General features: G+C 37.9%; 1 protein-coding gene across 2 annotated transcripts in view; it reads left to right on the top strand.

Annotated features, from left to right (window-relative positions):
- RNF17 (ring finger protein 17) overlaps positions 1-12,376 on the top strand; it is a 114,861-nt gene that overhangs the window by 54,361 nt on the left and 48,124 nt on the right. For both annotated transcript variants that reach the window (XM_011958692.1, XM_011958684.1), the window contains exons 16-18: positions 6,110-6,263; positions 10,765-10,880; positions 12,117-12,237. In XM_011958692.1, coding sequence (XP_011814082.1) covers positions 6,110-6,263; positions 10,765-10,880; positions 12,117-12,237 — 391 coding nt within the window. The remainder of the gene's footprint in view (positions 1-6,109; positions 6,264-10,764; positions 10,881-12,116; positions 12,238-12,376) is intronic.

Here is a 12,376-nt window from a genome sequence, read left to right as displayed (position 1 = left end):
TGATCCGCCCATCTCGGCCTCCCAAAGTGCTGGGATTGCAGGCTTGAGCCACCGCTCCCGGCCAACATAATTTTAACTTCACAAAAAACTGTACTTCTCTGCAGCTCTGTTTTTCCAGTGTTTTTGATGTCACAAATTAATCTCTGGACTCTGTGTGCTCAATAACATAGATTTGTAATTTATGTATTTATCTTTTAAATCCTGTAGAAAATAAAAAAAGTAGAATTATAAACCAAAATTGCAATAATACTGGCTTTCCCATTTACCAGTGTATTTACCTTAACCAGAGATCTTAATGTCCTCATGTGACTTTGAGGTACTGTCTAGTATCCTCTCATTGCAACCTGAAGGACTTCCATTAGCATTTCTTACAGGGCAGGTCTAGTGGTAATAGAGTCCCTCAACCCTTGTTTATCTGGGACTGTCTTAATTTTTCTCATATTTTTGAAGGCTAGTTTTGCCTAATGTATAATTTTCAGTTGACAGGTTGTTTTTTTCTTTAGTACATCATATATCTCTCCCTCTTCCCATTTCCTTCTGGCTTCCAAGATTTCCTTTTTGTCTTTTTTTTTTTTTTTTGAGACAGAGTCTTGCCGTCTTGCCCAGACTGGAGGCACTGGCACAATCTCTGCTCACTGCAGTCTCTGCCTCCTGGGTTCAATCGATTCTCCTGCCCTAGCCTCCCTAGTAGCTGGGATTACAGGTGCGCACCACCATGCCTGGCTAATTTTTATATTTTTAGTATAGACAGGGTTTCACCATGTTAGCCAGGCTGGTCTAGAACTCCTAACCTCAGATGATCTGCCTGCCTTGGCCTCCCAAAGTGCTGAGATTATAGGCATAAGCCACTGCACCTGGCCTTTTTTTTTTTTGGAGATAGAGTTTTGCTCTGTCACCCAGGCTAGAGTACAATGGTGTGATCTTGGCTCACTGCAGCCTCTGCCTCCCAGGTTCAAGCAATTCTCCTGTGTAAGCCTCCTGAGTAGCTGGGACTACAGGTGCCCGCCACCATGCCCAGTTAATTTTTGTGTTTTCAGTAGAGATAGGATTTGGCTATGTTGGCCAAGCTGATCTCAAGCTCCTGACCTCAAGTGATCACCCACCTCGGCCTCCCAAAGTGCTGGGATTACAATCATGAGCTACTGCTCCCGGCCTGGCCCCCAAGATTTCTAATATGAGAGATTGACTTATAATTTTCTTGAGTCTCTTTGTATAAGACATGTTGCATCTCTTTTGCTGCGTTCCAGATTTTCTTTTTGGCTTTGCCTTTTTAGAGTTTGATTATGTGTCTTGGTGTATGACTCTTTGGGTTTATCCTATTTGGAATCTAATAGTGTCTTAGTTCCCTGGAACTGCTATAACAAGTTACTATTAATTGGGTAGCTTAAACAACAGACTTTATTGTCAACAGTTTTGGAGTCTAGAAGTATGAGATCAGTTTGTCAGAAGAGTTGATTTCTTCTGAGGGGTGTGAGGGAAAATCCACTTCATCTCTGTGCTTTAGATTTTGGTAGTTTGCTGGCAATCTTTTGTGCACGTTGGCCTTTGCTGCATCACCCTGATCTCTCCCTTCATCTTCACTTGGAGTTCTCCTTGTATATTTGTCTCTGTACCCAAATTTTGCCATTTTTATAAAGACATTAATCATATTGAATTGGGGCCCGTCCTAATGACCTCATTTTAACATGATAAGGATTCTATATCCAAATAAGGTCATATTTGAGACACTGGAGCTTATAGCTGTCTAGCATATCTTTGAGAGAAGATACAAATCAACTCCTAACATTAGACTTCTTGGATTTGTAGATTCATGTCTTTCTTTAAATTGGGGACATTTTATGCCATTTAAAAAAGTAATTTTTTGCCTCTTTGTCTCTCTCTCCCTTCTGTGACTTCCATAATGTCTGTGTTGGTTCACTTGAGTCCCTTAGGCTTTGTTCACTTCTCTCCATTCTTTTTTCTTTCTGCTTCTCAGACTCGATATGTAAATTTTCCTGTCTTCAAGTTCACTGATTATTTTTCTTCTTTCCACTCAATGCTGCTTTTGAACCCCTCTATTGAATTTTTTCTCCTTAGTTATTATACTTTTGAGCTCCAGAATTTCCTTTTTATAATTTGTATCACTTGTTGATATTCTCATTTTATTCATATATCATTTCCCCAAATTTCTTTAGTTCTTTGTTTTCCCTTAGCCCTTTTAACATATTTAAGAGAGTTAAGTATTTTTGATTTGCGTTTTTTTTTTTTTTCTGGTTGCACATATCTGCATCTTCTTTATTAAAAGATATTTCAGAAAATATTGAAGCAGCTTCCTTGTCATCTCGTGCCAAGAAAGTTAAGGACATGGACACACATGAGGAGTTTAGGAGTGGAGGTTTAATATGCAGAAGAAAAAGAAAGGAGAACAGCTCTGTCTCTAGTGAGAGAGAGAGGGGCTTCTGAAAGGGAAAGACTGGCTGGCAGTGGATGTGCCGGATTTTATAGGCAGGTTTAAGGAGGTCATGTCTGATTACATACATAGGGCCCACAGATTGGTTCAGTCAGGTTTGATGTTTACATAGCATGCCAGAAAGACTGGCCACCCTCCCCTAATCTTACAATGCAAATGGACTTACCACTCGACTGGCACCATCTTGTGTGCTCCTTACTGTACATGTGGTTGACAAGGAGAGAAGGGAGGATGGAGCCACCATTTTGAACAGGTTTGGCACAACTGCTTGTATCTGTGTCTGCAGCTCAGTTTTACAGGCTGCTGATTCTTAAAAAATGATTTGGGGGCTGGTTTTCACTAAACAGGAAAACCTTGCCGAGGACTCCTTCATGTATTCTCACTATCTGCCTAAGCAATTTCTTTTTTTTGTTTTGTTTTGTTTTGTTTTTTTGAGATGGAGTCTTGCTGTGTCACCCTGGCTAAGTGCAGTGGCACAATCTTGGCTCTCTGCAACCTTCACCTCCCAGGTTCAAGCAATTCTCCTGCCTCAGCCTCCCGAGTAGCTGGGATTACATGCGTGCACCACCACCCCTGACTAATGTTGTATTTTTAGTAGAGATGGGGTTTCGCCATGTTGGCCAGGCTGGTCTTGAACTTCTGACCTCAGGTGATCCACCCCCCCTTGGCCTCCCAAAGTGCTGGGATTTTAGGCGTCAGCCACTGCACCTAGCCTCAGTAATTTCTTTTTAACTTCTATATCAATATGAAATGAAACCTAAAGGATCATGAATGTAAAATGAAGTGACAGAGGTCCCTGATGCAGTGACACAGAAACTTCTGATATCAGTCAGTACCTGCAAGCCCTATTCAGTCCCCTTTCAGGATTACTGCTTGCTTCTGGTTTTCAGTGAGGTCAGGAATTCTTGACACTTTGTGTCGTATCTTTACAGTTAGTTTCATGCTTTCATATGTTTTCATGTTAATGTCCTTTCATTTCAACTTTAAGAACTTATAGAATTTCTTGTAAATAGAATTTCTTGTAAGGCAGGTATAGTGGTGATGAACTCCCATAGCTCTTGTTTGGGATTAAAAGAGTTGTGTTTTTTTTAAAAAAAAAAAAAAAACAAAACAAAAAACAAAAAACAAAAAAATGGAGTCTGGCTCTGTTGCCCACTCTGGAGTGCAGTGGCGTGATCTCAGCTCACTGCAACCTCACCTCCCAGGTTCAAGCAATTCTCCTGCCTCAGCCTCCCAAGTAACTGGGATTATAGGCACCTGCCACCACGCCAGGGTAATTTTTGTATTTTTACTAAAGATGGAGTCTTACCATGTTGGTCAGGCTGGTCTTGAACTCCTGACCTCGTGATCTGCCCACCTCGGCCTCCCAAAGTGCTGGGATTACAGGTGTGAGCCACCACACCCGGCCAAGAGAGTTGTTTTAAAAGCTGTAGTAGTTAATTTGTTTTGGTACTTTTCCAAACTGTTTCAAAGACCATTCCTTGTCATGTGTGATCACTGAAGTCCTTTGTTTCCTTGGCTTGTGTTCAGCTAACGATTGACAGAGTTCCTTGAATGTCAGGAGCTGAAACAAACAAGAGACAGAGAAAGAGGAAGGTGCCTCTTTCCTAGACTTTGCAGACTAGCTCTTTGGTGGGCACTTCTTCGCCATTTAGATAGGCTGAGCCTAGGAGTCAGCCTGAGGTCAAAGTTAAAGTCTTTTCATTTCTTTTCTGGGCATGCATCTTGTCAGGGCAGACATGTGGCTTTGTAAACTCTACCATATATATGACTGCTTTTGAATGTCCTAATTTTGTAAAGATTCGCACCCCAGATTCTCTTCCTGGCCTTAGGTGGTCTATTGTATGTTTCTACTCATAAATTCCCCTTCCAAGCAGCTGCACTTATACTCCCCTTTGCCACTTTTACAGGTGGTCCCTACAATTCTTCCTGCTTGTGTTCCAAGTTATGTGAAACAAAAACTAACTCTTTGCATCAGTTATGCAGGTATCTCCCAGACTTAGGATACATATACACAGTAACTTGCATATAAGTTCTGGTCTGTTCCCTCTGGTTCAAGGGAGGGAACTGAGAACTAGATTGCCACTGCTTAAGACCAGGACCATTGTCATTCTGGGAAGAGGGTAGGGTGAGGGCGAGTAAAAATACCACAAAACTTTCCTGCCGTTTAGAAAATTGCTTTTACTTCATTAGGCTTCTTGGTTACTATAAACTTTGGATTGCTTTCTAGAGATCTGATCTAATAAAGTTGGTTAAGACACTTTCTCATTTTTTCAATGTTTCTGTATTGGAACAAGAACTTAAAGCTTCCTAATCTGCTATTTTGTTGGCGTCATTCCTCTGCTGAATTTTTAAGTGTTCACTCTGGCTTACCTGTTACTGGAAGAATTTGCATAATAGCTACTTAGAAATAAAAGTTAAAAGAAAAGTAGTTTTAAAGTAATTTAAATGAAATAAGAAAAGATATGGATTCAGAAAATTTTCACTTGCATCATTATACTCACAAGAAAAAATTCATTTTTTCCATTGAAATGGATTTCAGAATATTTTTAACATTAATAATTGGTATTCAAAGAAATAAACTTATAATCCTTGATTTTTTTTGGTAGTATAGGAAACTTTAGAAACTGTTTTTTGATTATACCAGATAGCACCATTTAATAAGAGAAAAGTCTGTATTACTAAAGAATGCAATCATTCCACAAACCCTACTGAATTATTATTGATTTAAGGAAGAATTATCAATTCACATTAAGATGGATGGTTGATAAGAAACTGGATATTCATATAATGCCAAAGTAGCTCCACATAAATTCTTAAGACTTGGTTATTGCAAGGGCATAAACATAACTACACATTGAGAGGGGTCAGGATCATCACTGCAATCAATAAATGAATCTTGGCATATTAATAGTCATTAAGTATTAGGCCTTGATGTGTTGCAACCTGAGTGAGAAAAAGCCACCTATGACACAGTCTAGCCAAAAAGATTTGCCTTGGATCCATCAAACCCTTAGTAGTAACTTTCAGCCTGTTGAAAATTCAGCAGATAGACCTTGCTCCATGGAGGAATAAGCTAAATAGCAGCATGATGATATAACCACATAGATCCGTAAGGTATGGGCATTCTGCAGAAAAATAAGCTGACTGTCTTCAACAAGACATGTTCATTAAAAGTAGAGGACTGTACTAGATTATAAAAGAGTTATGGAGATAACAGTCAGAAGCAGTATATAATCTTAGTTTGTAATGGGTTTGGATCAGTTAAGGAAAACTAAATGTGACCTAGAAATACTAGTTACTGAAAAAGAAAAAGTGAGAAATGATAGAAAAATGTAAGTGATTGTGTATGTGGTAAAGTCTAGTTTTGGTAAAAACAAATATACAGGGAGTGTGTGTGTGTATGTATAGAAAAATGTCTTGAAGAATATATATACTAAGTTATCTGGCAGAATGTGACTATTTTTATGTCTGTACTAATTTTCTATACTGGTTCTGCAATAAAATTTTGTAAAATAAATTACATAACACAATTGATAGATTTACATTCAATTCAAGTTTTAATGTTTTATAATTTCAGTGACAGTGCTTGTAATTCATTCAACACTTAACATTTTAAGTTTCTGTGAAATGACAGTGCTTTATCCCTTTATTTGCTAGATAGAGGGCCTGGATTTTTTATTTATGTTAAAGACAGTCGAGGAATTCTATAAAAATGAAGCTGGAGAAAATCTGGAAATCCTCTGTCCAGTTCAAGATCAAGTCTGTGTAGCTAAATTCGAAGATGGAATTTGGTACCGAGCAAAAGTTACCGGTAGGAGAATGCATGCTGTTTCTATAGGGAAATGTTATACTTCAAAACTAGTATCATTTGAGTTGGTACCAATTCAGTCTTGGAAGTAATATTATTTGATCTTACCATTTGCTCTGTCATCTCTCTTTAGAAAGCTAGTGATAATGTTGAAAGGTGAATTTATCTCCTGAGATTTTGTTTGACTTGACTAGAACTTAACCATTGGGAATCTTACTGGAAAAGTAGTATAGATAGAACAAAACAACAGAAATTAATTATTCAAAAACCGGTGAACTGTAGCTTCATGTTGACTGTTTGTCTGTCCCATACTATTTTGATTGTGAAGGTACAAATTAAAGGTAAGTCCTTTGTGTCCTTTCTGCTTCTCTTCAATTTTAATATATTCTTCTTTCCTGGGAATTATTGACCGAACTGCTAGTTTTCTCAGTGTATTTTTTCTACTTTTTATACATCCTTAAGTAATTGATTCAACTTATGAAATAATGGGAAGAATAAAAAGTGGGATTGAAGACAGAAGATTTATGAAAATGGAGGTATTAGCAACAAAAATAGTAAAGTTAATTATTCCCCTGCATTGACTAAGACAGAACATCACAGACTAAGCTTTTGTGGGTTATTAAATTAGATATACCGTAGGCAGTTTAACCCATTGTGTTGTTTATTTTACATGCTTTCTAGTTTGTAGATATGTCTTTTTATTATTGAAAGGGTGAAAGGCTGGGTGTGGTGGCTCATACCTGTAAATCCCAGTACTTTGGGAGGCTGAGGCAGGCGGATCACTTGAGGCCAAGAGTTCGAGATCAGCCTGGCCAACATGGCAAAAACCCCGTCTGTACTAAAAAAGTTAGCCAGGCGTGGTGGTGTATGCCTGTAAGCCCAGCTACTCAAGAGACTGAGATACGAGAATCACTTGGTCCTGGGAGGCGGAGGTTGTAGTGAGCCAGGATTGCGCCATTGCACCACTGTACTCCAGCCTGGGTGACAGAGCAAGACTCTGTCTCAAAAAAAAAGACTGAGTGCAGTGGCTCACGCTTGTAATCCCAGCACTTTGGGAGGCCAAGGCGGGCGGATCACCTGAGGTTGGGAGTTCAAGACCAGCCTGACCAACATGGAGAAACCCCATGTCTACTAAAAATACAAAATTAGCTGGGCATAGTGGTGCATGCCTGTAATCCCAGCTGCTTAGGAAGCTGAGGCAGGAGAATCACTTGAACGCGGGAGGCAGAGGTTGCAGTGAGCCGAGATTGTGCCATTGCACTCCAACCTGGGCAACAAGAATGAAACTCCGTCTCAAGGAAAAAAAAAAAAGAGAAATCGCCCAGCTAATTTTTTTGTATTTTTAGTAGAGACAGGATTTCGCCACGTTGGTGAGGCTGGTCTCAAACTCCTGACCTCAAGTGATCTGCCTGCCTCAGTCTCCCAGTCCCAAAGGATTGGGATTGCAGGCGTGAGCGAGCCACTGTGCTCGACAATTTTTTTTTTTTAATTTAGTTTGATACTGTTTAAAATGTTTTTTCCATTATTAAGGTAATCTAAGATCTTTACAAGTTGCTCCTAATATATAATCAGTTCTGTTTGTGTCACAACTGTTCTTGCAACCTGAATTTTCTATCCTTCATTTGTCACCATTGATTTTAATTTTGTTAGTGGTTAGTGACTTGAACTAAAAATTTTCACACACGGTTCTTACAAATGTCTTAGTCCGTTTTGTGCTGCTGTAATAAAGTACTACAGACTGGGCAGTTTATAAACAATAGAAATTCACTTCTCAGTTCTGGAGTCTAAAAACTCTAAGACCGAGGCACTGTTTTATTGAGGCTTAGTCTCTGTTTCCAAGGTGACGCCTTGTTGCTGCGTCCTCCAGAGGGGACAGAATCCTCTGATGCCAGAGGTACGAAAAAGGAAGGCAAACTGCCTTCACCAAGCCCTTTTATAAGGGCACGTAATCCTATTTATGAGGACAGAGCCCTCATGACTCGACTCAGTCACCTCCCAGGTACTGCTGCATTAGGGATTAAGTTTCAACATGAATTTTGGAGACAAAAACGTTCCAACAATTACAATGAAGATACCACTGTATAGTTTGGAGCAGACAAAGGCATTTTTCATGACACTAAGGACTTCGCAACTGCTTTTCAAATTAGGATTATTGGCTTGAAAATGTTAACTATTTGGTGAACAATAAGGCCTCTGAAATCTTTGAGTAGTAACATTTGGGGAAGATGGCGTGTCCATGGTGCTCATTCTGCTTCTTCATTTCTGTTAGCATCACTTTTGGGGATACTAATAGAAGTATGTGTGATTTGTGTGGTCCATTTTCCTGTATCTTCTGTGGCCCTGTTGAACTCCCCCTTGAAGATGATACTTGTTTTGGTGAATAGTAGCTCTTTTGCTTTTTATCTGCCTAATTTAAAAGTTAATGCTAAAAGACACACTCCACTTCCCTCCTTGAAGGCAATTACTTTTCATTCTTTCAGCTATTTTGTTGTTTACTTGTGTTCCTTCTTTTACTAATATGTAATAACTTCATTTGACACTTCAGTTTTAGATATTACCTGTTATTCTGTCAGACAAGTTTTGGATCTCCATAGCCCTCTTGTCCTCCTTTTTCTCTTTTCTATAGTTACGTCACAATTTTTCATTAAATTCATACTCTGTGTAAATAAAGCCATAAAGTATACTTTGTTTAATTCTGTTGTGGGTTCATGATTGTGTTCATATTTCACTTTATTTTCTTTTAATTTGTAAGTGTATTTTTAATAGTTCAAAACTATTTTCCATATGATTAGACTCTTCCGATAAATGTTAGTATGATTTTTTTTTTTTTTTTTTGAGCATGAAAACATCGTTTTTGAGACGGTCTTACTCTCATCCAGGCCGGAGTGCAGGGGAACATAATCATGGCTCACTGCAACCTCTGCTTCTTGGGCTCAAGCAATCCTCCCACTTCAACCCCCAAGTTAGCCGGGGCTACAGGCACTTGCCACCACGCCTGGCTAATTGATATATATTTTTTTGTAGAGATGGGGTCAAACTCCTAGGCTCAAGTGATTTGTGCCTCTGCCTCCCAAAGCACTGAGATTACAGGTGTGAGCCATCACATGTGGCCAGAAACATCCTTTATCTTCTCCAGTTGGGCTGCTTACCCCCTAGGCTTACTACACATTTTTTATTCTTGATATTTATTTCAGTTGGCCATATACTTCATTGTTCTCCAGTATTGGATCCCTTGTTTTCTGGATGCCATGTTTAATTCCTTTTTTCACGTGGAGCCATCTTCCCCTGGTTTCTCCAGAGAACATAAATGGGGAAATTTGAGACCTTCCATGTCTGACTCTGTTCTCAAGTGATAATTTAGATAAAACAATAACATTCTTTAAATTACTTTCCATATCCATCTATTTGTTTAAAATTACATTTCCATTCAGAGACTTTCGGGAGAGTAAGAATCTAATAGCATTGGTAGAATTGAGAACATCCTTCTAGTAGGGGGCTCCAGTGGAAGTGGGGAGAGGTTGCCCTGTCTTTTGGCTTTATAATAACACGTATCTTCTCAACTATCGTGGATATCATCCCCTACCAGAGGGCAGGTGTTTGAAGTGTCATCTTGAGTGAGTGCTAGTGCTGTGCCACTTGCTTCTGCTTCTGCCAAGGAGCAGAGAATACTGGACTTTTTTCCATATTGAAATGATATATAATGTGTTAGTCTTTAACTTTGAAAACCATGTGTTTTGAGTATTTTCAAAAAGGTTAGTGTGTGATGTCTTTTTAAAAACTTCTCTGTGTTTGAAACTTCCAGAGACTTCTTTAAAGTATAGAGAATAGACTGATACAGAGGTCTATCTCTACTTGTTTTTTTGCAATATGCCCCAAGTACAATATTTTTTCAAAATTTCACAGATACTGTTATATGAATGAATCTTTAGTTTGTTGAATCTTTTGCCTTGTTTGATCACCTATTTTCACTAACAATAAACATATATTAAGTGCTTACTTTGTACCTTGTGCTTTTTACATAGGTGAATCATTCAAAAACATCTCATGAAATTAGATTATATTGGTATACCCATTTTACAGATGAAGTAATGAGGCTTAGAGAGAAAAAATAACTTGCTCAGGGTAATATCTTAGAGATATTAATTAGCTTGCTTTAGGTCACATAGAATTTTAGTGACGGAGCTAGTGTTCTAAACTGGTCAGACTGACTCAAAGCCTAATTCTTAACTTTTAAGTCATACCACCTGCCATATGATTTTGTTATCCTGATTTTGGCTATCCTTTGTATATTTAAAACATACTAGTTTTTCATTCTTACAAGTCTGCATTATGGATGATTTCAAGGTTCACATATCTGAAATTTTTTTACATTTTAAAAAGTATTAAGTTTGGATATTGAAGCTAAAAGTATTCTAATCCTGTTGGCTATAAACCAGTCTAAATTTTTCTAGATAATTCTGTTTCCTTTCCAAATTTGTAACTTCTAATTTCATAATTTTTCAAGGATTGCCTGGACATCAGGAAGTTGAAGTTAAATATGTGGACTTTGGTAATACTGCAAAAATAACAATTAAAGACGTGCGTAAAATAAAGAATGAGTTTCTGACTGCCCCAGAGAAGGTAATCTATTATTTCTAGGGCCAGAATATCAGCACAAATATGGAAGTCTTTTTAGAAGCTGTTGTCACCATAGAAATGTTAACTACTATTTTTGTCTAGTTTCTGATACAGGGACTATAGATAAATTGCTATGGTTACTACTGAAGAAATAATATGTATATCATGACAAATAAGCATATTAAACATTAATTCGGTATATTTGTGTCTTAAATACTTGTTGACAGCTTTTAATATATCATTTTGAGATCATATATTGTGGTAAGAGTCGTGTTCATGATATATCAAGTTAAAAATGCTTATCTCAGAAGTACTTCTACTGTGATCACATTTATGCTTAAGTATATATGTGTGTACAATAGAGAAGCCTGGGAGAATATGTAAAAAACTGAACCTTGTTTATCTCTAGGGAGTAGTAGTATTCTGAAAGAAGGATGAGAAGGAGTCTTATTTTCTAATTTATATACTCTCTGTTGCATGAGTTGTTTTTAAGCCGTGTTTTTCATTTTAGGAAATGTGTAGTATTATAGAAAAATATTTTAAAATACAAATGAGCAGACTGGGCACAGTGGCTCATGCCTCTAATCCCAGCACTTTGGGAGGCTGAGGGCGGGGAGATCATGAGGTCAGGAATTCGAGACCCGTCTCTACTAAAAAGATAGAAAAAATTAGCCGGGTGTGGTGACGTGTGCCTGTAATCCCAGTTACTTGGGAGGCTGAGGCAGGAGAATTGCTTGAACCCGGGAGGCGGAGGTTGCAGTAAGCCGAGATCACGCCATTGCACTCCAGCTTGGGTGACAGGGTGAGACTCGGTCTCAAAAAAAAAAAAAAAAAAAAATTACAAGTGAGCAAAAGGGAGAATCTCTCAGAATCATTGTCCAATATTTTTGTTATCTATACTTTCAGATGCATCTTCTGTGCTTTCAGCAGTTATAAAATCAGACTATAAATCATCCTGTAACCTTCCTTTTACGAGTAATTAATGTATCATAAGTGTCTGTAATGAATGCTTGTTATTCCAGTATGTGAATGTGCAACAGTTCATTCAGCCACTCTGCTTTCAGTGATTTGTGTTTATAAAGTACTTTTACAGACATCTTCACACATTATTGGATTATTTCTAATATGTATTAAATTCAGACGTAAAGATTAGTTTTGTACACACTTAAATAAAACTTGAATTCTAAAGTAGGTAGAAATTAAATTTTTTTCTTAATGGTGAAATTTTGTCTGACCCAGGCAATTAAATGTAAGTTGGCCTATATTGAACCATATAAAAGGACAATGCAGTGGTCCAAAGAAGCTAAAGAAAAATTTGAAGACAAGGCTCAAGATAAATTTATGACATGTTCAATTATCAGTAAGTTCCATTTTTACTTGCTATGTAATCACATATGATTTTAAATAACATGAATAACATTTGTCAAATCTTAGAATACATTCGGTGTGCCATCAGTAGTAGTGGAGAGAGAGAAGATTTGTTGAGAATTAGGTACAAT

The sequence above is a fragment of the Colobus angolensis genome, unplaced genomic scaffold (assembly GCF_000951035.1).
Source record: "Colobus angolensis palliatus isolate OR3802 unplaced genomic scaffold, Cang.pa_1.0 Scaffold113, whole genome shotgun sequence".
NCBI lineage: Eukaryota > Metazoa > Chordata > Mammalia > Primates > Cercopithecidae > Colobus > Colobus angolensis.
Note: the sequence above shows the minus strand (reverse complement) of the source record. Positions and strands in the feature narration are given on the sequence as shown.